Source organism: Copadichromis virginalis, linkage group LG13, assembly GCF_057382275.1.
Source record: "Copadichromis virginalis isolate Kocher_CV1m ecotype Utaka linkage group LG13, C_Virginalis_male_GT1.1, whole genome shotgun sequence".
NCBI lineage: Eukaryota > Metazoa > Chordata > Actinopteri > Cichliformes > Cichlidae > Copadichromis > Copadichromis virginalis.
In genome coordinates, this window is record NC_140630.1 from 13,425,156 (window position 1) to 13,452,083 (window position 26,928).

Genomic DNA, 26,928 nt, shown 5'->3' on the forward strand with positions numbered 1-26,928 from the left:
CCAGCCAAATGTTGCAAAACTGATTGGACAGTGCTTCAGAGTGCAAACAGTAACAGCAATGGGCTTTTAAAAAAACAGAAAATTATGTTAGTTTGTCTAATTTATTTTTAATCTCTGTAGTATGTAAACTATGTATACATCCTATATAGATTACCATGTATCAAAATGGTTGTATTTTCAAAAATATTTTTCATAAAATCCTTTGAAGTAAAGCAGAAAGTCTGCTCCACATCGTGATTGTTTGATAATATCTTCTGCTATTTTGTTACTTTCCTATTCTATGTTATACAAATAAGTTTTATGTTTTAATATTCTATGATTTAATACTATCTAATTCGTAAAAAAACAAAAACAAAAAAAACAATACAAATATCTTGATGTGCAAGGTTTTAATAGAACAATATGTCATGCTACTGATTATATAATTTATTTCCCTGATCAACACTCCAATGCTTTATTGTTTGGTTGTAATCAACAGAGTCCCAAGATATCCTTAAGTGTTCAGTGAAACTTACATCATAGTGAGTTCTGACTAGCTCCAAATAGGTTTGTGTGTGTTCAGTTTCAAACATGTTCCCCAAAAATCAGACATTAAGTTGTAATATCAAGGTAATTTTCAAAAAGAAAGAACCCCACTTGCAGTAAATGACATACTTAAGCACCTTCATGTCAAACATATCCTTTAACAACAAAGTAGCAAGCTGTTTATTTGTCAAGTTAGACACCAAAAGCATCAGAATACTTTATTAATCTCATCTGAAATTATGTACAGTTAAAAAATATGAAAGCATGTAAAGTTTTATTTTTTTAACTGTATTAAAATACGTAATCAGTTGTTATAAACCGCTGCATAATATCAGTAAAGAAAGAATACATAAGGTGTAGTAGTAAGTTTGCTAAGTTAATTGTTCACTAATTTCTTGGAAGAGTCAATTTTAAAGGATGATTTGTTCCTCGGTGAACGGTCCCTTTAAGTGGCTTGACTAAAAACTCCAACCCCCACAATGCACCGGTCCGTTCTTCAACAAAAACGCGGAAACAATAGAGGCAATCAGTTTGTCAAAACAGATAACACCGAGTCGGCAGAAAGTGAGCGTAGTTGGTGCTGACAGCTGTCAAAGTTAATATCTATCGTCTGTCAAACGATCTAAAAGACTAGCCATGGCTCTGAAGAGAATACAGAAGGTAAAGAAAATAATCGTTTTTTTACATAATTTGTTTGATGTACGGTGTACAGGTCGGAGCGATGCGGAAACATAGCTTTAACGGTAGCGAGTCAGTTGTCTTACAGCATATTTGCTAGCGTTATCAGTGTTTTATAATGTTTTTAAATTCGCAATGAACAATTGTCAGTATTTCTTTTTTACCGTCTGCAAGTCATTTGAGCCAATACAGGTACAGAAATGGAATAACAATCCTTCTGTTTTTTTTCAGCCAGGCTTTTCTTTTGTGATATTTAAGTTATGCTATTGTTGGGTGTCTGCCTGTCGCCGTGTTGAAGAGACTGATAAACCTCTTTAGGATCAAGTATTTGAGAAAGGGCCGGGGCTTTATCGTGTGACATGTTGTGCATTTTTGCAGGTTTATTAGCCTAAATCCAAACCCGCTGCCGGTTGTAGTCGTGGTTTTGTTAGATTTAGAGGGTAGTTTGCCCACATTAATATACAGTCTAACAAAATGTAACGCTTGTGTTGCTTCTTAATCAGTGCACACGCTGACAAACTCTAAAACTGTTGATTTTTTTCAGGAGTTAAATGACCTACAGAGGGACCCTCCAGCTTCATGTTCTGCTGGACCTGTTGGGGAAGACAGTAAGTGTGACTTTTGGTTAATTTTGCTACTTTTTAGTCATGTCTCAAAGTTTAGTTGTGTCTTTTGGGACTGTGTTGTATGCTCACATGCTGTTTCTTTATCGTTGTTTTCTTTAGTGTTTCACTGGCAAGCTACCATCACAGGACCGGTGAGCTTTTTCTGGATATGATTCCTGGACATTTTCTTTTTAAACCAAGCTGCTTCTGGATCTCTAGACAATAGTGTTTTATGTGGAGTTTACAGCCCTTTCTGTTCTTTATGGCCAGCACAGACTGGCACACTCTATCCTGATGCTATTCACTGAAGGCCAGGTCATTATTGAGGCCATATATTGTATCTCTCATGCAACACATTATCGATACACTGATGGCAAGTGTCGAAATTCTTTTGAAACATGTAGTCACTTTAAAGTGCATCCTCATGTGAGTTTGAGTCGATAGAGTCACTATTTCATAGTTGTTGTTGTTTTAAATGGAGAGACTTTTTAAAATACCAAGGGTGAAGGAAGCAAAAGTTGAATAGCTTCTTGTGACAAAACTCTCTGGGGGCATAAATCAGTAAACAGGGATAGAAAATTGAAGGCTTTCCAGTTTTATCAATCCATTCTCTTCCAATTATCCTTATCAGGATCACATGGGAATGGAGCCTATCCCCGCTATCATAGGACGAGAGGCAGGGGAACCCCCTGACACTAGTCTGCTCCAACTAGTTTTGCCGATATATACACAATGCCTGCTTTTTGCTCTTATAATTGTTTGATCATCAAGGATCATGACATTACTGTGATATTGTGGTAAGATATAGTGATAGTATCGCCGGTGACTATATCCCTGTAATTAAGAAAGAAGTGTTGGGTATGACTTTAAACCAGTTTTCTACTTTATTTCAGAATGATAGCCCATATCATGGAGGAGTTTTCTTCCTTTCTGTGCATTTCCCCACTGACTATCCCTTTAAACCACCAAAGGTAAGTGTATTTGTTCTTGAGACTAATTGTCTCAGAAGTACTACACTATACTATACCGATAACACTATTTTTGTCACTGTATAGAGTAAATGATTAATGAATATTGTATATTGTTATTAGATCCAGTTGTATTCAGAAAATGAATGGTATCTTTTAAATAAAAATACTGTTATTACAGTATTTGTTTTTTAAATTATAGCTAATTTTGCACATTTGTGCTTTGCTTTTATTTACAGGTTGCCTTTACTACGAAAATCTATCACCCAAACATAAACAGCAATGGTAGCATTTGCCTTGACATCTTGAGGTCACAGTGGTCACCTGCACTTACAGTATCAAAAGGTAACCAAATCCATGTCCACATTCATTTTATGGACATGGATTTATGATTCGTTGTATTTGATACATTTACTTGTACTCTGGTTTTTAAGGACCCCTAAAACTGAGAGATTTGGATTAACTGTTCATCCTGTTTTGTGTTTTAGCATGGACAAGCAGTTTTAGTTTAGAAATTCATGTGCACTCAGGATATCTGCTCTTGCTCTTATAACTGGATTCCAGCATTATTATCTTCACTTGTGCTTATATTACACCCAGTAGCTGGAGTCTGCACGTTACTTAACAGCATCTCAGCGCATACATCGGATTCAGTGAAAAGGGGTATACGCCTACCTTTACCATATGACTAATACAAATTCAGCAAGGCAATTCCTGATGCCAAGCAACGATGCCATGTTTAAATTATTTAAAGATGGTCTACCTGTTTGATACGAGCAATGACAGTATAAGTCTTAATCATTCTGACACTTACATGCTTTTTTTAAGAGAGATGTCCTCCTGTATGCCAAGGTTTTCTTGGCCGTTTAAAACACATGCTCCTCCCGAGCCACTCATCACTACCTGTGACCTTGTGCTCCAGCTGAAGTAAGGACAGCAGCTACTTACTACCTGTCCTGCCCTAATTCGTCGTCATCCTTCGCATGAAAAAAAATGGTGTAAAAGATGGCTGTAGTTTCCAGTTCTAAAAACTGAACAACTCCAAAGCGCCTTAAACTTGCATTTAAGGCACTTTTAATCCACAAAAAAACAGCCCTCAGTTCCCATGCTTTGCTATACAATACTTTGCAGTTTTCAGGTTATACTATATAAATAAAACATAAAAGTTGTTTTTTTTAATTTTGGTAAATATAAAGATTTATAAAGGAGGATAAACCAGGGTTTTCTCATTGGCATGTAGTTAGTCAGATCCACCTTTCTGCAACAACAAAAACATTCATCTTGTAGCTTCACAAAGGAACTTGATTAACCTGTCGATGACTTCATGGCGATCCCGACTCTTATGCAGTCTAGAGAAGGAAACAAAGACGTCTATTGATTACTAGTAGTTAGCATGGATAACTAATCATAGTCAAATCAAATCAAATCACTTTTTATTGTCACATCACATGTGCAGGTACATTGGTACAGCACATGTGAGTGAAATTCTTGTGTGCGAGCTTCACAAGCAACAGAGTTGTGCAAAATACAATAATGTAAACAAGCAAAATACAAGAATGGCTACATCTGAAACTAATAAATATATGTACAATATATAATAGTATATGCATTTCTGGATGTGTATACTAAATATTTTTCTACGTGTGTGTGTGTGTGTGTGTGTGTGTGTGTGTGTGTGTGTGTGTGTGTGTGTGTGTGTGTGTGTGTGTGTGTGTGTGTGTGTGTACACATATTTTACAAATTAAATAGAGTAAACAATGAATAGAATATATAAAATAAATAAAATAAAATATACAGAGTGAGACATGTGCAAAACAGTGGCATTACTGTACAGTATGGAGTGCATAATGTTAAAGTTCCAGTAGTGAAGCTGAGGTGTCTATGACGTGTTCAGCAGTCTGATGGCCTGATGGAAAAAGCTGTCTCTCAGTCTGCTGGTACGGGACCGGATGCTGCAGAGCCTCCTTCCTGATGGAAGCAGTCTGAACAGTTTATGGCTGGGGTGACTGGAGTCCTTGATGATCCTCCCCGCTTTCCTCAGGCACCGCTTCCTGTAGATGTCTTGGAGGGAGGGAAGCTCACCTCCAATTATCCGTTCAGAGCACCGAACTACTCGCTGGAGAGCTTTGCAGTTGTAGGCGGTGCTGTTGCCATACCAGGTGGTGATGCATCCAGTGAGGATGCTCTCAATGGCACAGTGATAGAAGGTCCTGAGGATGCGGGGGCTCATGCCGAATCTTTTCAGTCTCCTGAGAAAGAAGAGGCGCTGCTGGGCCTTCTTCACTGTTTTGTTTGTGTGTACTGACCACGTAAGATCCTCAGCCAGATGTACTCCAAGGAACCGGAAGCTGCTCACTCTCTCCACAGCAGCGCTGTTGATGGTGATGGGGGTGTGTACTTCTCTGCACCTCCGGAAGTCCACTATCAACTCCTTTGTCTTTGCGACGTTGAGGGTGAGATGGTTGTCTTGACACCAGTGGGTCAGGGCGCTGACCTCCTCCCTGTAAGCCGTCTCATCACCGTTGGTGATAAGACCCACCACTGTAGTGTCGTCCACAAACTTCACAATGATGTTGGAGTTGTTAGTGGCCGTGCAGTCGTAAGTGTAGAGTGAGTACAGGAGAGGGCTCAGTACACACCCCTGTGGAGCACCAGTGTTCAGTGTGATGGGGGATGAGGTGATGCTGCCTAGTCTGACCACCTGGCGTCTGTCAGACAGGAAGCTAAGGATCCAGCTGCAGAGGGAGCTGCTCAGTCCTAGATCCTGCAGTTTCCTGTCCAGCTTCGAGGGAACGATGGTATTGAATGCTGAGCTGTAATCTACAAACAGCATTCTCACATACGTGTCTCTCTTCTCCAGGTGTGACAGGGCAATATGTAGTGTCAGGGCTATGGCATCATCAGTGGACCTGTTGTGGCGGTATGCGAACTGTAGAGGGTCCAGTGAGTCGGGTAGTGCAGAGCAGATGAAGTCCCTGACCAGCTTCTCGAAGCATTTGCTTACGATGGGGGTCAGGGCTACAGGTCGCCAGTCGTTCAATGAGGAGATGGTGGAGGATTTGGGTACAGGGACGATGGTGGCCGTCAGTACTGACCCTGTTGTCTATGCTAGTAAATGTTGTGCAATTAAATATAGGATTTTTTTTTCATGCCACTGCTGTCTCCATACAGATGTGCCTTATCAGATATAAACAATGGTAACGAGTTTGCAGCAGTGTTATTTGAAAATGTAAATGTATCAGTGTGGATGGATAAATTACAGCAGTGCCATGTCAGATCTGTATCTGTTTTGCATCCGTTTTATTTTGAAATCACAGGAAATGAAACTTTTTAAATAAATCAATATAATTAACAGTTAATTGAAATGCTGGGTAAAACATAACATGAGGTGGGAATTTCAAAGATGAGCATAATGCATTATAATGCACACAGTTGCATTGAAGCAATCCGCTGTCTTGTCACGAAGTCTGGAGTCTTCCAAGTAAATGATTTCTAGCCCTTAGGAAAATGGGTAATAGGATTTTTTTAGGGTTGATTATCCAGAAATGTGACCTCTGCACTCTGTGCACTTCTGTCAGAAAAATATCAAATGCATGTTTTATGTTTAAATACACTTACTAAAGACCTACACTAACAGGATTTTGATGTCAGTGTACATCAAATCAAAGCTCATTTATTTGTATTTCAAATTTAGAGTTATTCTTGTGTATATGAGGAGCTTGAAAAAATGAAAATAAACTTTCTTAAAGTGACCATGGTGATTTAATTAAATTAAATTAATCCATTTATTTTCTTATGTGTCTTTGTTTCAACAGTTTTATTATCCATATGCTCACTGCTTTGTGACCCAAATCCAGATGATCCCCTAGTCCCTGACATCGCGCATATTTATAAATCAGACAGACAAAAGTAAGTACAAAGCCGATTGTTAAGAAAACACAATTACACAAGTGCACAGTTCTCTTAACATGATTTTCTTTCTCTTTAGGTACAACAAAATTGCCAGGGAATGGACCCAAAGGTATGCAATGTGAAGGACTGATGTTCCAGCTGCAAAGACGCATCCCTCAACACCTCAGAATATGACTGTTTAATTGCTTTATCCTCACTGGTTCTAATTGAGGTGTTTGACATGCTTGAAGCACTTTCTCTACCCAGACCTTACTTGACTTAACTGCTTTTAGTGTTTATTTTATTTTATTCTCTTAAATTGGCATTATTATTATTATTATTATTAGATATGAGATGGAAGTTTGGGGAGGTTCTTTTACATTTTTGCTGTATGGAATGATACTGAATTTATTTTTCATGATTTTTTTGCATTAAAATATTATGCAAAAAGTGAATTTATAATTGTTTCTCAGGAGTACTCACAACTAAACTGAAAATGGTTCAGTGATAACTCTTCATTTCTACAACCAAGTCTTGGTGTCATAAACCTGACCACTAGGTGGCAGTCTTTACTTTTTACTTGCCAAACATTTCTGGTGGATAATTTAATATTCGTGTTTGTGTTACATTTAATTCAGGCCCATTTGCTAAATGGTTAATTGTGTGGATAGTGGCTATTATGGAGTGTTGCTCTGGCTATGAACTGAAAATGAGGCCTGTTCTGTCAATTGAAATCAGACCACCCATTACCATCACCTCTGCTCCTTCCTTTGTGCTGATGAAGCTCGTGTCTCCATATAAGTGGAGCACTTCCTGTTTAAAATCGAACTCAAGCATGTTTGCCCAGCTGTTATTACACTATTTTATAACCACTGCTTTCACAAAATGGCTTCAATTTGCAAACCACTTAGAAGTTTTATCATAAAGTGTGAGCCTCTCTGTCAATGATTTAAATCTTGCTGCATTTTAAAATAAAGCAATTTTTGCCAATGGATCAAGAGAGAAAAGCACAGTTTGTGCATATGTCAGTAACTATAATGATATAAATGGCTTTCTTTGTGCATTTTTACTTTATTTACCATAAACATATTCTGCATGGATGATGTAGTCTGGTTTTAGTCTGCAGTAAATACAACATTCCTCCAATGAAAAATAATTCAGACTTTGTTTTCTCATTTTGTATTGTTCTGGATGTTAAAGGTTGTTTTTAAGAAAACCTAATAGTTGCACAGTAAGCTGATAAAACATCAAAGCAATATTTGATGTGACTTTTTCAGACTATTGGATTTACTAATAGTCTAAAGAAGACTACTCGTACTGTTGTCTCACACTAACAACGTCCTGTGCTTGAATCCAGTGAAACTGGCTGTAGGTGTGAATGGTTGTCTGTCTCTGTGTTAGAGAGGCTCCAGCCCCCCACCCACCTTCAACCCTCCACAACCCTGAACTGGATTGTCTTGGTCTTAATAACTCTTACAGCCTGCCAAGAAACAAGCATCCTAGTGTTTTTTTTCCTGACCATTTAAATAAGCATGTAGGACATTCAGGTGGTTGCTTTACCCTTGACAGAATTTTTTGAAAGTTTAGCTCAAGGGAACAGATGTCAAAGCTCATCTGCATTTTTAGAAATGCAGTTAAAACTTCTCTCATAAGACTAAAATTAAATTGTCAGGTACTTAATAATTACCACTTTTAATCCCAGATCTCAGGAAGAAGTTGGAAAACGAATTAGGCCAAGAACCGTGGTCCTGCGGCTACATGGTTAGTTTGCAGTGTGATAAAAGCTCCATCTGCCACATTAGGGTTGTTAACATGGAGGTTTGTTATGTCTGAATTGGCTGGCAAGCACAGCGTTAAGTGGCACCTTACATTTAAATCAAAATAAAGATTAGCAATGCTGTTCCTGTTGTAGAGGACAAACCTCTGAGATCAGTGAATATGAATAACTCTGGATGTCCATAGCTGGCATTACTGAGTGACCTCTACACTCCCTTTTGTTTTGTTTTCTCTTTCCTGTATTACTTCCCTTTCCCACTCTAGTGTTTCCTCTATAAACCAATAGATAGTTTGCCTAGGGCTGTTTGGAGGGGGAAAAGTCACAGCAAAATTGGTTTATACACACGTCAAAGCTGTCTTTGTGTCTAATTATTTATAGAGACTTGATTGTCACGTCTGCTGGTAATTTAGTATAATTTTGGACTCATAATAACTATGATTTCCGTGGCTATAAATGGCAATATAATCCCTCAACAGTTTCCCATAAATGAGACATACAAGTTGTGCCCTTACGAGCATAAACACAAATCAAAACCAAAAACTCTCACATATTCAAGTTTGGGGAACTTCTCAGGAACCCAGGGGGAGGTATAGATCCTCGAGAAAAGTTTCTGGGAGGAGTCCCGCTTTTTTTTGCTGGATGACACGTGAAACTTTCCTGAGGAGTTGCTTGGTATGTTTGGTGCGTGTACTGTAGCCGTCCGTTAACTCGCCAGACAACCTATAGCGAGTGGTTCCGTGTGCGCCTGCCTATTTTTAGAAGCCTGCCTAATGGGGGGAAAGGAAGGAGCTTAAAGAAAACTGCAGAGGAAGGTCACAACTGCGTTGAGATGAGCTTCCACAACGACTCGAAGTGACGGAATAAAAAGTAGCAGAAGTAACGGCGCTTTCCTGCTACTCGACTTAACTTTGAGTTAAACGCAGTGGCCGCTGGAGAAGTTTCCGTGCAGCACAATGGCTGCCCAGTGCGACGCTTTAAGCGGATACTTGCAGCAGTCGGACCAGGGCTCCAACAGCGAGCGCAGCGCAGACTCTCCTCTGCCGGGCTCAGAGGAAGATCTCAGCGGCCCTCACTCGCTGCCAGACCCGGAGTGGACTGAGGAGAGGTTTCGGGTGGACCGTAAAAAGCTGGAAGTCATGTTATTAGGTAATAAAATTAGCCATGTGCAAAGTTAGATAGTTTAAACATTTAAACGAACGATGCCTTGCATCCCGAAGCAGCTTTCGCCCGGCCCTTTGTTTATTTTAGACTCATATAATCAAACTTTTTCGAAGTTGTTTAAATTTCAGGCCTCTTATTCGGGGAATTTGAGCGTGTCATTTGCTTAATCCGAGAAAAATCAATTAAGTCAAATGGGCCGCGCCAATTAGCTATTGACTTCCAATTAATGGCGTGGACATAAGAAAACAGCGTAATAGCTAACCACTCAGAAGCTGTGGGCAGCCCTGGAAAAATGGACGTCCACATTTCTTAATTTTTGCACCTTAACAAACAGAAGGTCGAAGAAGTCGGTTAACCATCATTGGAGGTATTTTTTTTTTGGGTAGTTGCGTGCTCCAGCCACAGGCTGTCGCTGCAGCAACTACTGCAGTCTGCATTTGTTTGTAGAGTAAACTGAGTGTCTGGCTCTTTGCAAAATAGTCTGCATGATGCAAAACCTTTGCTTGACTTTTAGAAAATAATAAACTGGAAGTTGATTAGTTACCATAAGCCGTTAAACAAATCCAGTAGCAACAGCTGTAATTGCATCACACTGTGTGATCCATTCTGTCTTCAATACAACAGAATCCTGATGAAAAGTTAAAAGTGGGATCTCTCCTAATGACGTGCAAGTGACAATGAACACTTAAACAAGCGATGACAGGCTTGTAAAGAGAGGCCCAGTCAGACTCAGTTAAGAGTTAAGAGGTCCCTGGAAACTCAAAAGGTTGATGTAATTTATCACAGATTTCAAAACGCTGGAGTGTGGAATATTAGAGCATTACATAAGTGGGCTGGATTCTTTATCATTTCCACAGGAAGGCAGTGACTTGGATCTGATGAGCAGCCAAACAAGACTTTAGGAGGAATATTATCAGTCATAATCATGTTGAAACGCTGTCAAGGACACTATATCGTGTGTGTTGACAGCAGTAATGACTATTGCTTAATATTTTTTTAAGACTTTAACTTGGGGAATGCGGTTCATCGGTTTAGTCTGAGCTGTCCTAACTGGAACTAGGCTCTGAAAAGAGGCAGGTTTTGAAGTCCATCCCTTATACTAAAAACACAGACATACACATGCACACACGTAGTTCCCTCTTGAGAAAGTCCTTGCTGCTGCCTAACTGCTCTGTACATTCCTCAGTGCTCCATGTCATCCCCAGCTCTTCCAGGAAAACAACTTTGCTAGAGGCTGGCCCTAAATCCGAGTGTTCCGGACACACCGCACGCCACGTCATGCAGTGTGTCTGCGTGTGCGTATGCCGTATGTAATCTGTACAGTTTGTCAGATTTTTATCTTTGCCAACCTCTTGTTTCCCAGTTGCTCTTTTATGACATCATGGCTGACGCTGCACATGTTGACATTGCAGCTAGGATGCAGAGTAGGAAAGGCTGTTGGGATCCACTCTTGATCTTTATAGTCAGCTGTAGGTGCAGGTTTAAATACCACAGTGCTTTAACAGTTATTTTCACTGGTTTTGATCTGAAGCCGAGATCTGAGGTCTCCTCATAGCTACCTTGGTTATCTTGCAGTAAACATTTTGCAATCCAAGCGTGTGCAGAACATTGCAGACGATTCATTAGGATAGAAAAAGTTCAAAAGTTTGTTTAAGCCTACATGATCATATATTCTCATTTTTTAAAAATTATTATTATTTATTTATTTGCTCAGTAGGTGTAAATTCACATCCCCTTTGTCGTCATCCCGTTTGGTCAGAGCATTCTAACATCTGGCTGTGTTTTGATTGGATAGACTGTAGATTTTGATGTGGTACATCATGTTCTGTAGGCCAGAGTTTTGGAGCATAGTGAAATCATTTTATGGGAGCTCCAGTGTATTTTTACCCAGTGTTTTATTGTCTGTGAGGTATCTCTGGCTTCTTTCTTGGAAAATTAAGTGTTTTTGACCCCAGAGAAAGAGCTGTGGGTCAAATCATGCAATAACCTATTCTTTTTTCTTTTTTTTCTTTTTTTTTTTGCCAGATTCAGGTAATGTTCCTGCACTGTTTGCATTTTTGCTTTGTTAAAATACAGATTATATGTAAGCAGCTGGCATACATTTTATTTTATTTCATTTCTTTAAAGACATGGAAAACTTTTACAGTACTGCTTGGAAACTGCATTCACAACTAATCTTCAGGGAAACTGATGGGAGGATTTGAGGCAGATGAGAGATGACCACTTGCCTGCGTACCATGTGGTTAAATATTCATCATGTTTAATTCAAAGATTCCAGTCTGAAACAGCAATGAATAATATATATAGTAAGCTTTCATACGGTACATTTAATCTATTGTTTCAACTCCAAGCATTTTATTCACCGGTATGGGATATGACCCTCTGTAGCTTTATATTACAAGTGTATTTGCTTTTATTGGCTTCCAAATGATTTCTCAGTATGAAACCTAGCTTTATTTAGAACATACAGGTAAGGGGTCAGAGAAGGACATCAACCTACTGAGAGCCCTTTAGTCAGGGGTTGCATAAATTCTGGTGAATAAAAGTGACCCAGTAGCCCTCTGTGCCCATTAAAAGATGTTGGTGAGTCACCAGCACGTCTCCACGACTTTGCACTGAAACAGAATCCCATGATACACACTTAACCTGCTGTTCGAATCAGCCGCATTTTACTATCCCCCTGTTCTGGCACAGTTTGCTTCAGGAGAAAATGGAAATTATTAACGGCTTTTCAATTACAAATTTACTGTCTCTCGCATTGGCAGGGACACAGGTTCCTGGGCTTAGATCAGTAAATAGAGTGTAAAGTGACAACAAAATCTCACCCTAACAGCTATCTGGATTTACTGTTGTACTCTTGGCACCCGCAAATAGAACTCCCAAGTTAATGGCTTGGAGACATTAACAGAGGGATGGTCTTGTGTGGGCAGGGAACAGTGTAAGAGAACTTTTGTGCCTATTACATCGCTATTCAAACTCACGAAACTAAGAAACTGGGGGCAAGTGTGGGAAAGAGGTAACATTTGTTTCCAACTCCAATTACCGTATCAAAATTGAATGCATCTGTAAGTGCAACATGATTTTCCGTGAGTTTTCACACATGTATTACCTATGTGCTCTAATATGCATGGCTCAACTGTAAGAGCTCTGGATCATTTAGACTACTAATGATTAGAGTTAAGCTGTGTTTGTGAGTGAATTTTGGCTCCTGGTGGGCCACTGTTTATACACATCCTAACAACATGTTTGCTGAGTAACTGCGACAGCAGCCTGCAATTAGACTAAGTGAATCATTTTCGTCACTGAACTAATTTGTTTTCCTGCTTCTAAACCACACACTATTGGTTAGGCTTATTTCTAAATGGAAAAACCGCTGCATATGACACTGAGAGAATTTTCAATTATTTTCAGCATTATAATGAAGTTATTTTAGACACTAGGGGATCTGAAGATACTGGTACTAGTTCACAATTTTTGAATTTGTGGGACGGAATGAAAACGTTTTATTTTTAAGCAGTGTAGAAATTCTAAATGGTAGAATAGACATTTAGTGGCTTGTTTCTATATCTAAATGATGAGGTGTAGGTTTGTGTGTCTGTGTGTGTGTGGGCGGGCGCTTAACCTCCTCTTCCTCCTGGATGCTGGGTAAGACTCGCAGGCAGGAAGTGAGTGTCTTTTGGGGAATGTGCTGCAGGCTTTCTCTTGTTCTCCCCTTTTATTGCTCCCTCTTGAGTATTCAAACAGTGCTCTGGTGTTGCAGCTTCCATCACATCCACTGTAGAGTTGTTGGACTTTCCCCAAGTCTTTATCTCATACTAAGACACGATCCTCACTTTAACCTTCAAACCCAACCAAACGCAGGCAAATCACACATCAGAAACTCTATAGTTTAGCTGCATGATTCATTTAAAATAACTGAACTTTGATAATCTAAGGCATGACATTAGCTGTTTGCAACACTTTGCCTCACTCGTCCACCCAAAATTGCACAGCGGTGCCGTCCAAAGATGTCACCTGCTGTCGGGAACAACTTCAGTTCAGCATCTTGCTAAGGGCGTCTCACGATGTGGAAGAGCCAGGGACTGAATTGCTAGCCATTAAGCACCACAATATTTACCTAGTCTAAAGTGAAAGTAAAGATGGAGAAGCCTTACACAGTCCAACTTTTGAAAACATTTCAGTCATGAATGGAAAATATGTGCAGGGCCAGCGCAAGAGAAGGAAAATCCCATATGTCTGAATGTAAAAATCCTTCTTTTTTTGCTCTGATGAGTTAGTCATCTGTTTCTCAGAGCTATTGTGATCTTTAAAACAGATTTTGAATGTAATTCAATAAAAATGTGTTATACTTGTAAATGTGCCAGCAGAATAGATGTACTCTTCTCTCTATTGGAATCGGTTTTGCCTTATTAGACCTAAAAAGACTTCACTATGATTGAAGTTTGAGTTATGAGAGAGTTTAAATCCCCAGTGATCAACTGATGGAAGAACTGAGATGACCGTTTTTGTTCATATAAATACTTTTTATGTACTGTCACACTGCAAAAACAATGGAGAAGGATGGGATGGGTGCTGGCTGTTGTCCCAACAACAGTTTGCTAAAAGGGCAATCAATGATGATTTTCAACCATTTTCTAAGAAGTTGGAGAATTTTTAGGCTATAAATGGAAAGATTGTAAGAAATGATCAAAAATAGTTTTTTAAGAAGAATTCATGACACTAAAATTGTAAATCGCCAGATATGGAGAGGAGTATACAGGCAATACTGTATGTTTCATGTCTGAAAATGCACCACTAAACACTACACGATATGTTCTGTGCAGCAAAAGTTGCCTGACTTATTAAAAAGAAGACATGCACTGAAAGAATATGTGTATATTGCATTTTTAGAGCACTTTAATCACTGAATCATTTATTGTATTCAAACACACATCAGCAAATACAGTTCAGCAGTATAAATGATTAAGTTCATTTGCCTGCTGGTTTTACTCTTGACTGGATATTGCCTGGTTGCAGTTTGCCACATTTCCTCTCTCCCGTTTTCTCCTGGGTTTTGCAGATTTTACTGAAACATGCTGATACAATTAAACAATTCTATTCGACTTTGCTTACGCGTTGAATTCCTTCATCCTGGGCATGATGAGGCTTTCAGGAGCTGTAATATAATTGAGCTTCAGTCGGTGGAAAAACCTGTAATTCATTACTCAAGAAAATAAAACCAGGAGTCTTATTTCAACAGTCCAAGTGGAGCTGGAGTGCTGTGACCCAATTCTATGCTCCTGGAACTGTAAATGGGCTGAAATGAATACCTGTTTTTCTTCGTCCCTCAAACCTCTCTTTCTTCAACTCTTTTCAAAGTGCAGATTTACATTCTGTCTGGTTTGCGGTTGCTATTTTAGAAATGTTTCATGTGGGGCACCCCCGACTTATCCTGCGCTCATGTGCGCTCACCACACTCGCATAAATGTGCACGCACGCGCACCCCACCCAGCCCTTAACCACTCCCCCTAGAGCTTTCATTGTTTATCTATGGAGAACCTTGGGTTTTGGCTTGTTGTTCTCTCTCCTCATTCAACATCCAGTACAGCCTGCCTTTTCTCCACTTGCCTTGATTGGGGGGAAAACTTTTTTTTTTTAAATTAATTTTAATAAGGGCACCTTTTCGATCTGGTTCTTCCCTTTGCCAGAATACTCATTGCATGAACAAAAGAGAATAGCTGGGGGGGAGCAGTCCTTCTCCCTTTATTTTAAGGTTAGCCAATGTCATTGATTTCATTATGTTTTTCTTTGAACTGTTTAATAATGCGCACACTATTCTGATTGATCGCATTAGCCTAGATAACACAGAAAATTTGAAGAATTGTTGCATGCATGCATCTAAGGATTTTCTGCATCTATACAAGGAAAAAATGTGCTTTTCTACGGTTGCAATGCTGATGAACAGGACATGTCAAGCGATTTCTTAACAGTCCAGTGTAATGTTTACAGAGGAGCTCTCAGCCTGTTAAATGAGAATAACTCCCTATGCTCCATGGGGGATCTAACACAGTAGATACCAGGCACCAGGAATGTACAGCATTATGTAATCACTTGGCAGTATTCACACAAGGGAGGTCATAACGCAGACATGTTATCGAGAACAGCTTGATACTGGACTGGTTGACCCTACTACCCAGGATGCTTGAGTGTAAATAAATCTCGCTGCTAATATGATGTAGAAATAGTCTAGGTGTTTATGGATAGATATATATTTTTAATTGTATTTATTTTTTAAAGGTGCTTTAAGGCTGTTCTGAAAATTTTCTGTGCTGTCCATTCTTGTGCCCCTGGGGTCAGTGAGTAGTCTTTCTCCAATAGGCTTTTATCATTGTCAGACAGCGACATCTGGCACTTAGCGGGTGTATTTGATAGCATAGTTGCTTGGCAACCCAGTAGGAGTTGGGCTGTTTTGAGAGACTGAGAGTGACGACTTCTCACCGTAGGAATACAATAACAGGTGTTCAGCTTTGTGGATATTGATGGTGTTTTTTCAAAGCTATAAATGTAACAGCGCTATAAAAGCATCAAGACAGACTTCTTGATTTTGAGTAATGGTTGATTACTGCTTTGTCATTGTTATCACAATACCTAGAATTATGCAATCCTCAACCCAAATCAAGGGAAATCTATAGTGTTGATTGTTTTGTGCTCAAAGCTAATGTTGGACTTTAGATGACAGAGCATGAAATCTCAGTTGACAGCTGTTTTCACAGGTCACTTCCCAAGTAAATCCCTAAATGAATATCCACACACAAATGTGCAATATTTGTATGCAAAGGACAATAGTTTGAGCATTGGACACATTATGGTTTCCATCATGTTTGAGCAGGTTTTGGTTGTATGCAGGTAAACTGTGTGTGGAACACAAGTGGGAACAGTTTTCTCATTTCAGCTGCTTTTGTAAGCAATGGCCTGTACCAGAACAGTCTTGAACCCGATATCTGATAGACTGTCTTAGCTACACCGGATGCACCAAAATGCTGGTTGTTGCCCCCAGTGGCAAAATTGGCAAAGTTTAGCAGATGGAATCCCAAATTGCTTTCCAAGTAGCCCTAACAAATGTGAACTAAATTTTCAAAAAGTGTCTGTTAGGTTAACAGTTATCCTCGTACGATCAGTAAATGGCAGAACTGATTCGTTCTAAAAGGAGGATTGCAGTAGGAAGCATAATTGTCTCTAACTAAACAGATTCTGTCTTCCAGGGCTTTTTTTTAAATTGTATTTTTATTTTACAAATGTCCATGTTAAAAGCTGAGAATGCTTCTCTGTCAGTTTAGATAAGCTCACATAAAACAAAACCCTTGGCTCTGTTGTATTCTTACAGTTTCCTAATCCTGAAATGGTAATCAGATACTGTTGTAGAGAAACGAGAAATGAGTCTCAGGTGCTATGTAGATGCCATCTTGCCAAAAATATTCCAGAGCAGTTTACAGGGAGACTCGAGTGTTGGGTTTTGTCTGTTTTCATTTAAATCTCTCAACCTTTTACTGCCAGGTACTTGTCAGCTGTGTGGTATTACACTTGTAGAAACTGGCTTTCATGCAAGATATTCAGACTTGCTGGTTGTGAGCAGCTCTAATTACCGAAAGACAACCTCACTCAACATTATTGATTGTGTTATTTATCATTTAACTACTTTGGAGGGGATTTAAATTATAGTGTGTAACAGAGTCTCGCATCAGTTTGTGTAATGATCACAGTGTAGATTGATGAGTCGTGTCTCTGAGCATGGCTTATCATCAGTGTGGTCTCATCTGTGCTGACTTGTGTCCATTTACATGAAATTAATATTTTCAACTTTTAAAAAAGGGGAAAAAACTAAGTCAACATTTGGGGCTAAAGGAGTTCATGGTAGATCAAATAGGTCAGCTCACAACCCAAGATCAATTTATACATATCACAGACTTTCTCATGTAATTTGCATTATTTTTAAATATGATATAATTAAAATGTCACCTTCTTAAGTCAAAGTATTAACGACTAAGATATTCTATGAAGTGGTATTAAAGTTTTTAAACCATGCAGTCCTAGCCAGGCCTGAAGAAATTCTCTATAATGCTTAAAAAATACACGTGTTCATGTGTTAACAAGCATTGCACGTGCATTTGTGGTTTGCAATAGCTTTCTCAGGCCCTCTCATTAGCTCCATGTTAAATCAGCTGAGAACTGCCGCTCTGACTGTGGGGAGGGACATTAGAAAGCTGCTGTAAAAACATCCTCGTTTTCATAAAATGTGGGAATTGTAGTTTTTGCAAGCTTGTTGTTTTCCTGCGAGCATGGAACGGTTTATAAATCTGGCTTTCATATTAATCCATGTCTTTAGTTTTGGTATGCTAAGATGTCAAACCTTTCCTAGGTTTGACTTGTTGTTATGAAGTTCACCACGTCTTTTCTTAGCTTAATGCTAACGTAGACTTTTCTGCAAATGTTCCAAGTTTCACCTTAAGTCCTCTGTGGTTAGTGCAAGTACAATACCTACAGAGGTTTCTAAGCAGCCCTGCAGTTTAGAGATTTAGGTGGTGCCTCTCTTTGATTTTTGCAATTTAAAAAGATTTTGTCTTCAAAGAAATCCTTTCACATTAAGGCCTTTGATTGCTAAATCTTGCACAGTGCAAATACCAGAGACCAGAGGCAAAGTGCCGTGTGTAGTTTCATGACTAAAACTGTGTGTTTTAGTCAGACAACCATGAAAGCAGAAAAGCAAATGTGCACATGTCAGATTTTAGAAAAGCATGTGTATGCATGATCCTCTTTGTAAATCCCAGTGATCTTGTACTTAGTTTGAGAAATTTGCACTCCTATTTATGGCAAATGAAACCACATTAAAGAATAGTAGTGGCGGTAGCACTGTTTTTGCACCAACATCATCTTATAAAAGCACTGTATGATTTAAATTTCACATTAGTAATTTGCAATGTATTTCCACAAAACCTGAAGTATGCATATAATATGAGATCAAGTTGCCTAGCAACCACCTATCAACATACAAACAAAAGCCTGGGCATAATAAGAAGACTCTTATAATATGTCTCAGCTAATTTTTCATCTGCATCTTATCAAGCTTGACATTCTTAAGAAAATGTGTACACGTGGTTCAAAGAACACATGCAGTCCACACATGCTTACGTCACATTTAGTTTATGTGTCGGGGGAAAATGTAAACAAATAGTTTTTATCCATACAAATTGTTTAGATAGCGAGCCCCAGGTGTACAAACTCCTGCTTTGTTATTTAGTTGGTATTAAATAATTGATTTTGACACATTCAGCCTAAATAGATAATTACTTTAATCCTTGCCATGAAATTTTTGTACTCTAGTTATTGGGAGAGTTGTGACTTGGCTTTAACAAAAAACACAAAAAAAGAACTTGAGCTCATGTGTCAGATTTTCCGTTAAACCAGTGTAGCATAAAACTGAAACTGTCCAAGGGTGAAAATATTAACGTCAAAAATATATTTTTATTTGATTTATTGAGCCCTATGTCTCTATTGTTTGCTTGATTGTTGTGTGTGGAATGAAGCCAGAACTGTAGAAATCAACACTGTTTACATTCCTTCAACGTCAAAACAGCGGAATCTCCCAGAAAGTTGCTCTTTCCACAAAATAATGGATACCAGACCTTACTCCATCTGCCCGCTATTAGGCCTGTATAGTTTTTTTTTTTGTTTTTTTTGTTGGTGCAATGACAGTGATTAGTTATATTAAATAATTATACAGAAAGCGTTGGAGAGTGTGGATCTGATTAACTACAACTATTATGTCTATTTTCTCAAATTAATACAATCGAGTTTGTTGCTTTAAGTTAGTGTCACATTATTTGTACCATATTTTCAAAAATACATCAGAGGACATAATCCATTGCAAAATGTGAACTGTGCTCAGGGCCTTTGGCTCATTTTTCAGCTGTGATGGCTTTACAGTACACATTGCTGGGAAGGAGGAGCATTGCATTGTCCTTGTGTAACCTGGGTAGGAACAAAACTATGGATCTAATGCATTTGAGAAATGGAAGTCTCTTTGGTATGAGTCTGGAATTGTATATACTGGTAAAATGTATTTTAAAATCTGGATATATTCTGTTTTTCAGCTCTCATGCAAATATTCATTTAATTTGTCCAAAGGAAAGCTGATAATTTAAATTGGTTTTCTCTGTTGGTGAAAATAACAGGCTTCTTGGTTATCTAAGTACAGAGGCATGAGTTCTGCAGTTTTGTTTTGTGTGTGTCTGTGTGTGTGTGTGTGTGTGTGTGTGTGTGTGTGTGGTGAAAGGCCTGTCAGTTCTTTGAAAAACAGGGCAAAGCTAAATCCAAAGGATCTCTCTGGTCATTATTTTCCCTTCTAATTTTATATTATTGGCAAATCATCACATGATTGTTTTGAAGCTGAGAGGGTGAATTTATTGGTTTTCTGAATTTTAAGTCTCAAACTCAACAATAATGAGTGCAAATTCCATTCACTGCATTAAAACAGAGAAAATAATCCCGGTCTTTCATAGGGCAGTAGAGAGGCAGCCTTTCAGTCACTTAACTTAATGTTCATGTGAGCAATTTTTTTTTTTTTTTTTTTTTTTTTTTGATGAGGCTGGTATTTTATTCTAATCAGTAGTGATTGATTAAAAAAAAAAAAAAGTACATTCCTTTTGACCATCTTTGACGCAGTACCTAAAGATAACAACAAAAACATTGATGCATGTAATGTTCTTCCAAAAAACAATACTTCACTGGGATTCTTTAACTAGGCCACCCTGTGTTTCTTCTTCTTTTTTAAGCACATCCTTGGTGGATTTACTCCTGAGCTAAGGATTATTACCCCATTGATATTTCCGCTGCATGTTCGGCTTCAAACAGATGTCTTCACATTTTTCTTCAAGTAATGTTTTATATGAATTCAAAGTTGACTCAGCCCTCTATCTACGAGGCTGCAAGACAACCTAAACCATAACATTTAGGCTTCCGTGCTTCACAGCTAGTATGAAAAGACTTCTTTGATGTTCACCAAACATATGGCTGTTGCCTTTTTATTTATATGGCACATTTAATTACACATTAGCTCTTTTTCCTTAACATAAAAGATAAAAACATAAAAATCTATGTAGGTCTACTGTGCCTTAAGGCAAAACAAGAAAAACACGTATAATGTTATTGTAGCCAAGCAATCCTTTGATTCTTCTGTGTAGAGCCCATCACTCCAAAAAGCTGTGGCTTTTGCTTTTGTGGTCGCCGACCAAAAATAAATTTGCTTTATTGTTCTTTTTGGACTTTTGGACAGCAAATTCTTTTTTCCTGTTACACATCCCATTCAGGTCAAAGTTGTGCTATCGGTTTGTAGACACACAAACACACAAACAAACTGTTTTTATCATTTACGGAATATTTCTAAACTCAGACTAATGGTATCAAAGCTTGAACTTGAGATGATTATTCATGCTTTTATTTCTTCTCGTTTAGACTACTGTAATGGCCTTTTTACTTGTTTTAACAAATCAGCCTTAAATAGTCTTCAGACTGTGCAGAATGCTGCAGCACGTCTCTTAACAGGCACCAAGAGAAGATCGCATATCACTCCAATCTTGGCCTCCCTTCACTGGTTACCTGTAAATTTTAGGTTTCATTTTAAAATTTTAGTTCTAACCTTTAGGGCCCTACATGGTCAAGCTCCTCAATATTTATCTGACCTGTTGAAACCACATTCATCTTCTCGGGCTTTAAGGTCATTAGATCAGACACTGCTGGTGGTACCGCACACTCGTTTTAAAACTCGTGGTGATCTTTTTCAGCTTTGATTTGAGTTGTTGATCAATGGTCATGAGAATTTGCATATTAATGATCTCCCAGCCCATCGTTCCTTCAGTGTTGCTAGTTTCTGTCATTATGCAAATGTACTGTTTGTAAGATTGGGAAAACCTGCAGTCAGCTCTCACTGGAAAACAATACGTCCAGATTAACAGAATAATAGAACCAACTTTTGGGGATTTGCTTACCTGGATGATTGAGCATGATCAAGACGTTACCTGCAGATCCTGGGATCTAATTTGCTTTACATTTGCAAAGAGCTCTCAAGACCCAAGGCACCCTTTTCCCGAATCCCACCTCCAAAGCTGCTATAATTACTTCTTTTTTTTTCTTTTTTTCTCAAACAAGTTATAAAAAATTATATACACTGGAACTCATCAAACAGTCTGTCTCTGCCTTGGATTCTCCCACGGCCAGTTTACACATATGGCAACAGGATGTTTTGCTTTTTGCACATGGCTCGTGTTTTCAATCTTGTCCCATACCAAATTCCATTTAGCTCCTCATTTATGCCAAAGATGGAGTTGGAGTCTTTGCTTTTGCGAGTTATCAGTGAAATAAATGTAATTTTCCTCACTTCAGTTTAGTTTGTGTACTGCTAATTCATAACAGTGGCTTCAAGGCACCACGGCAACTTCTTCACATTTTTTTTCCCCCATTTGGTTCATTCATTTAAAAATGCATTGTCTTATTTGAATATGTGAAAATGTATGTGAAAATGTCATACAGCTGACCAAGAGTTTGACTTGTTTAAAATCAGTGAGTGGATAGGTATTTGATGTTTTCCTGCTTCTTCAAGCATTTTGTGCAACTTTACCACCTTATTTGGCTATATGGAGCCAAATATAATCACATCATCTCCTTGACTCCAGTTGGGTTACAACACACATTCCAACATAGAAAATTATTACCAAGTAGAATAATATTGTAAGTTACCTTTTGGTTGGCTTAACCTGTACTTGTGTCACTATTTTGTCACATATAGGCAAGATAAGAGGAGATGAGATGATAAAAGAACAGCTGGTCTACTCTGATAGACAGTGTGTTGCTTTTATTTTTCAGTAGACATGGGGGAAAACCGACGCTGCTGTTTTCCTTTTGGTTTGTCTTAGTTCTTACAGGAAGTGACACGGTAGCGGGGTCTTTCATAATCTTGGAACTTCAGACCACCTACAAAACTGAGCTTTCAAGTCGGAGCAGTTCTATACTAAAGCAAATACTGGATGAAAACACTTAAACCTACGTTCACTGAGATAAACTAAATATTCTGGGAGTTCTGTGAATACGGAACACGTTGTTTTGTATTTGGTAGCCGCATAGTTGTAACTGTAGCTCAAATTGACACTCATGACATTTTATGCTTTATCAGTTGTTTGTCATGGGGGGAGAAATCCTATGGGGTATACCCTGGGTAGGTCACTGGTTTATCGCAAGGATAACACAGAGAGGGAAAAACACCAACCATTTACATCTCAATTTAGAATTGCCAATTATCCTAACCCATGCATGCCTTTGAGAGCTAACCACACAAGGAAAAAACAGCAACTGGCTGGCAGGATTTAAACCCAGGACTTTCTTTGTGTGAGGAACGATGCTAATCACTATACCACCACAGTGCCCGTCTTAAAATTCCCGCCTAGGATGCATGACAGTCACGAAAATAAAGTATATGATGTGAGATAAAGTAAAGCAAAAACAATTTTGCATTTGGCAAGCAGCGGCCAAGTATTTTGTGTGTTTTACCTGACAAATACCTTCTCTAAAGAATCAAATACTGATTTGTAAAATATTTGCATTCCCAAAATTAATACAAATTACAAGAGAAATTACATCAATGCAAAACAGCTTTTAGTCCATACCAGTGTTTACAGCTCGTCACAGCCCCCCGCCATCCTGTTCACCCTTATTAGTCTCGTCTGTTATCAGATTAAGCACAGCAGAATGCTGACGCTGTCATTATGAGCATCCGCTATCAGAGGCTCTTAACGCAGCTGAAGAGACATCCAGCATTGATTCAACAAGATGCTTATTTTCCCTTTCGTGACAGTTGTTAATGTTGTTGTTGCATAAGAGTGTTAACAGATGGAATTTTTTTCCGATCGGTTTCCAAAGCAGGAAGAATGGTCATGGACATAAGCTCGCTTAAATCAGACTCTCCAGATTCAGACTCACAAGTTTCTAATCCACTTTTTTGTGCTTTTGGATGCAATGATGAGCTAATATTCATGTTATCAGTGTATTGGGGTGGTGAAAAGGATGCAGTGCTTAGTGAATTTTAATTATCTGTCTTTTAAAATGTGGTGTGGATAGGAAAGCTTCAACAATCCTTTCCACACCCTAATTTCACAGTGGGATTATCATCATATAATACTGTTTGCACCGTGTACAATCTGTAATGGGCTTTTTTCTTTTGTTTTTTTTAATGGGCCAGCTTTTATAGGTTTGAGGAAATTTTACATAAAACTCAACGGGGCTCAGAGGGCATTCACCATATGGTTGCTTGCTTTTCTTTTTTGACGTAATAGGTTTAGAGCTCCATTTAGTTGCAGTTACGTTCTTGATTCATTATAACTCATCATAAATGATTACCATTATGGTTTTCTAAAGCCCAACAGTCTAGACAGCGATATTTACTGTGCGATAAGTTTACCATACATTTTTTTTAGTTATTCAATTTGGTTCTAATGTTCAAAACTGCAAAGTCACTTTTTGAATACATTATACTTCAGCTGTCCATTCAGAAATAAATGTTGAAATGTTTCGGACACTTTTGTTGTCATTGCACCGAGGTCAGCGTTTTTGACTGAACTGTAAGTCACGGCAACTCTACCGCTGCAGATGTTTCTGACCCAGATTTACACAGACTGCAGCAGATCCATCTTGAGAACGTTGACCGAAATGCATCATTAAACTCTCCCTGTATTCCCAAATGACAGGAACATGAGAATTCTCCTTGGATAGGAGATATGTATTTTGCATTAACAGAACTTGCCACAGCTTGGAGGACTTGCAGATGTGCTGGAGAGACTTCAGGCCTGACTTGCTCTGGTGGTTGGCTCTGTGCTTCTCTCCTGCTTACTGTATCAGCTAAGGGAGTTTCTTGGCATTTTCACCTGCTTGGAAATTTACTTTAAGTCAAACACCACTGCTTCTCTAAGTCCTTAGTCTGTTTACACCCAATGTTTGGGAATTTTAAAGTTGTCATGTACCATTTCCAAGGCCAGGCATTTACAGTATGCTGACAGACAAAAGTCGTAAGTGTGAATGTTATTTTAAGAAGTGCAAAACCAACATCAGTCAATCCAAGTGTGGTATGAAATGCTCCATTAATGGCTACTGTAAAATGCCCAAATATTTTCACTGTATCCATCAATTTGTTACACGGAAGCTGTGTCCAATCTCTAGGATTATAGAAAATTGCTTGGAACATTTTTATACCATTCTTGCAAATCAGCAGTATCGCTATGCATGCCAAACGCAATATGCAAAGAAATGGAGATCCACCATAAACACTTTACTGAGTGCAGATACGGTAACATTTTGAGAACTGGATAATCTGTGTGTGATTTGGCTGTGTTAGGCTGGATTGTACATTTAAAAACTGAGTGACTGTGTGGTTTTGATGAATTTATATTTCTCTTTCCTCTGTCTCACTCTAGCTGCCTCTGAGGGGAGAGTCAACGGTGGGGAGGATTTCTTTCAGAAGGTGAGTGTGTAGTCTGCACTTGGATAATGTGTGCTTTGTCTCTGGGTTGTTTTCAAGCCCACTGAGCAGCACTTCACTCATTGGTAATGGAGCAGATGCTCAGGTGCTCCTTCAGTCAGTCCTAATTACAAATGTAAACAAATAAAAACAATGGAACTACACTGACGTTAAACCACTCCAGGGCTCTGATACTATAACACAGCTGACACAACACTGGGTGGGGGGGGGGCTTTCTCAGTTACATAATGTACCATAATATACCAGCTTATCTAAAGTTTAGAAACCCTAATCCGGCCAAGCAGTGCATCACTGACTTTTCTGTGTGAGCAATTTAATGAAATGTCCTCAAGCTTCACTACATTCAATGAAACGAGGATTTGGCTCAGTGAGTTTAAATATTTCTGAATGGGTGACAACTTGCTCACATTCTCGTACTGGTACTTGGGGAACAGTCAAGTATGACACTGTGGCTGTATAGCTCAGTTCTTTATTAATTGATGCTCTTTCATACCAGTACAATTGTTTATTAATTGCAAACTCTCAAGTGAAACCATTTCTGACTATTCAGTAATGTGACTTTCTCCTGGTTTTATTTCTGGAACCTATCCTGACAAGGGCTTGGCAATGCAAACTTGATCACCATGAAAAATTAACAAAAGACTAATCAAAGTAGACTGAGTTGGTTGAGTTACTGAGATACAGTATGGTGCAAAAGTTTTGAGCCACCCCTAATTTCAGACTTTCTTGCACTCTGTTAGCAGTAGAACCACGAAGGGGGTCATTTTCACTCCGTGGCATTTAAAGAAAATATCGAAATTGGTTAAAATATAGCAAATAGTGAATTTTAGGATGTGTGAAATAAAAATGAAAAAATAATAAATAAATAAACATAACCGTTTATACCTAGAACAAATGAGGAGGTAATTTAGACCCAATAGAAATTAATGTAAAACAATATTGTACATGCCCGGTTGCCTAGCAACATTTACTATTTATACACTTTTTGATATGATGCCTGCTGTAGTGCAGAGTAGTAGTTACTGCAGGGCCAAACGTGTCATGTATGGGAGTTTGAGCTGAAGCAGAGCCACTCAGAGCACGGAGTGTGTGACCGAACGTGTGGAGAACCGGGCGAGTTGTTGGCTTTATAGAGCAGCAGGGGAACTGCAGAGAGTCCAGAGTGTGGGGAACAAATTGCGCAAATAAAGAGTGAAATCAAGAGCAGAAAAGTTTTGGAGCTGCGGAGGTGAATATCTACAGACTGAGGCGAAGCAGTGAGGATGCTGGACGACAGGCTGCAGGACCGGTGATTAGAGGCAGTTGTGGATGAGATGTTAAACTTTCACTGTTAACTGTTGATAATGTGTTCACGCATCAACAAATCACACCAACACTTGCCTCTAGCGGCTTTGTGATATTTAATGAAATTATCTAAATCATTTATAAAACCAACAAAATCTCTTAAATCTTTTTACAGTCAGATCTTACTTAATTTTCAACTAATTTATCTAATTTTAGCAGCATAACATCTTCAAGAAATGACATTGCCTTTGCTGCTGTTGTTTCAGGACGAGGTCAACTTTGCGGTGGTTTTAGGGAGTCTGGTCTTGGCTTTCTGAAAGCCTTAACCTTTTTTTTCTTTTTTTTTTGACGTTGGCTGCTTTCAGTCCAGTATTTGAACCTGAGAATTTATAGTGGAATCTTCTTTTATTCAGGCTTTACAGGGGATTTATGATTCTCTGGTCTCCCCGTTCTCTCCGGGTACCCCAGCTTTCTCCCACAGTC

The 26,928-nt window shown here is 38.7% G+C and overlaps 2 protein-coding genes across 2 annotated transcripts in view; both read left to right on the top strand.

Moving 5' to 3' along the window:
• Nucleotides 1–1,001: 1,001 nt before the first annotated feature.
• LOC146695324 (ubiquitin-conjugating enzyme E2 D4-like) lies at nucleotides 1,002–7,661 on the top strand. Its single transcript, XM_085477379.1, has 7 exons — nucleotides 1,002–1,185; nucleotides 1,748–1,811; nucleotides 1,929–1,960; nucleotides 2,702–2,779; nucleotides 3,016–3,121; nucleotides 6,592–6,685; nucleotides 6,765–7,661. The coding sequence occupies exons 1-7, from the start codon at nucleotides 1,162–1,164 to the stop codon at nucleotides 6,808–6,810; spliced, it is 444 nt and encodes a 147-aa protein (XP_085333505.1). The 5' UTR covers nucleotides 1,002–1,161; the 3' UTR covers nucleotides 6,811–7,661.
• Nucleotides 7,662–9,116: 1,455 nt separating this feature from the next.
• bicc1a (BicC family RNA binding protein 1a) overlaps nucleotides 9,117–26,928 on the top strand; it is a 56,251-nt gene continuing 38,439 nt past the window's right edge. The window contains exons 1-2 of the mRNA XM_085477380.1: nucleotides 9,117–9,590; nucleotides 25,097–25,143. Of these exons, the coding sequence (XP_085333506.1) occupies nucleotides 9,398–9,590; nucleotides 25,097–25,143 (240 nt within the window). The 5' untranslated portion in view covers nucleotides 9,117–9,397. The remainder of the gene's footprint in view (nucleotides 9,591–25,096; nucleotides 25,144–26,928) is intronic.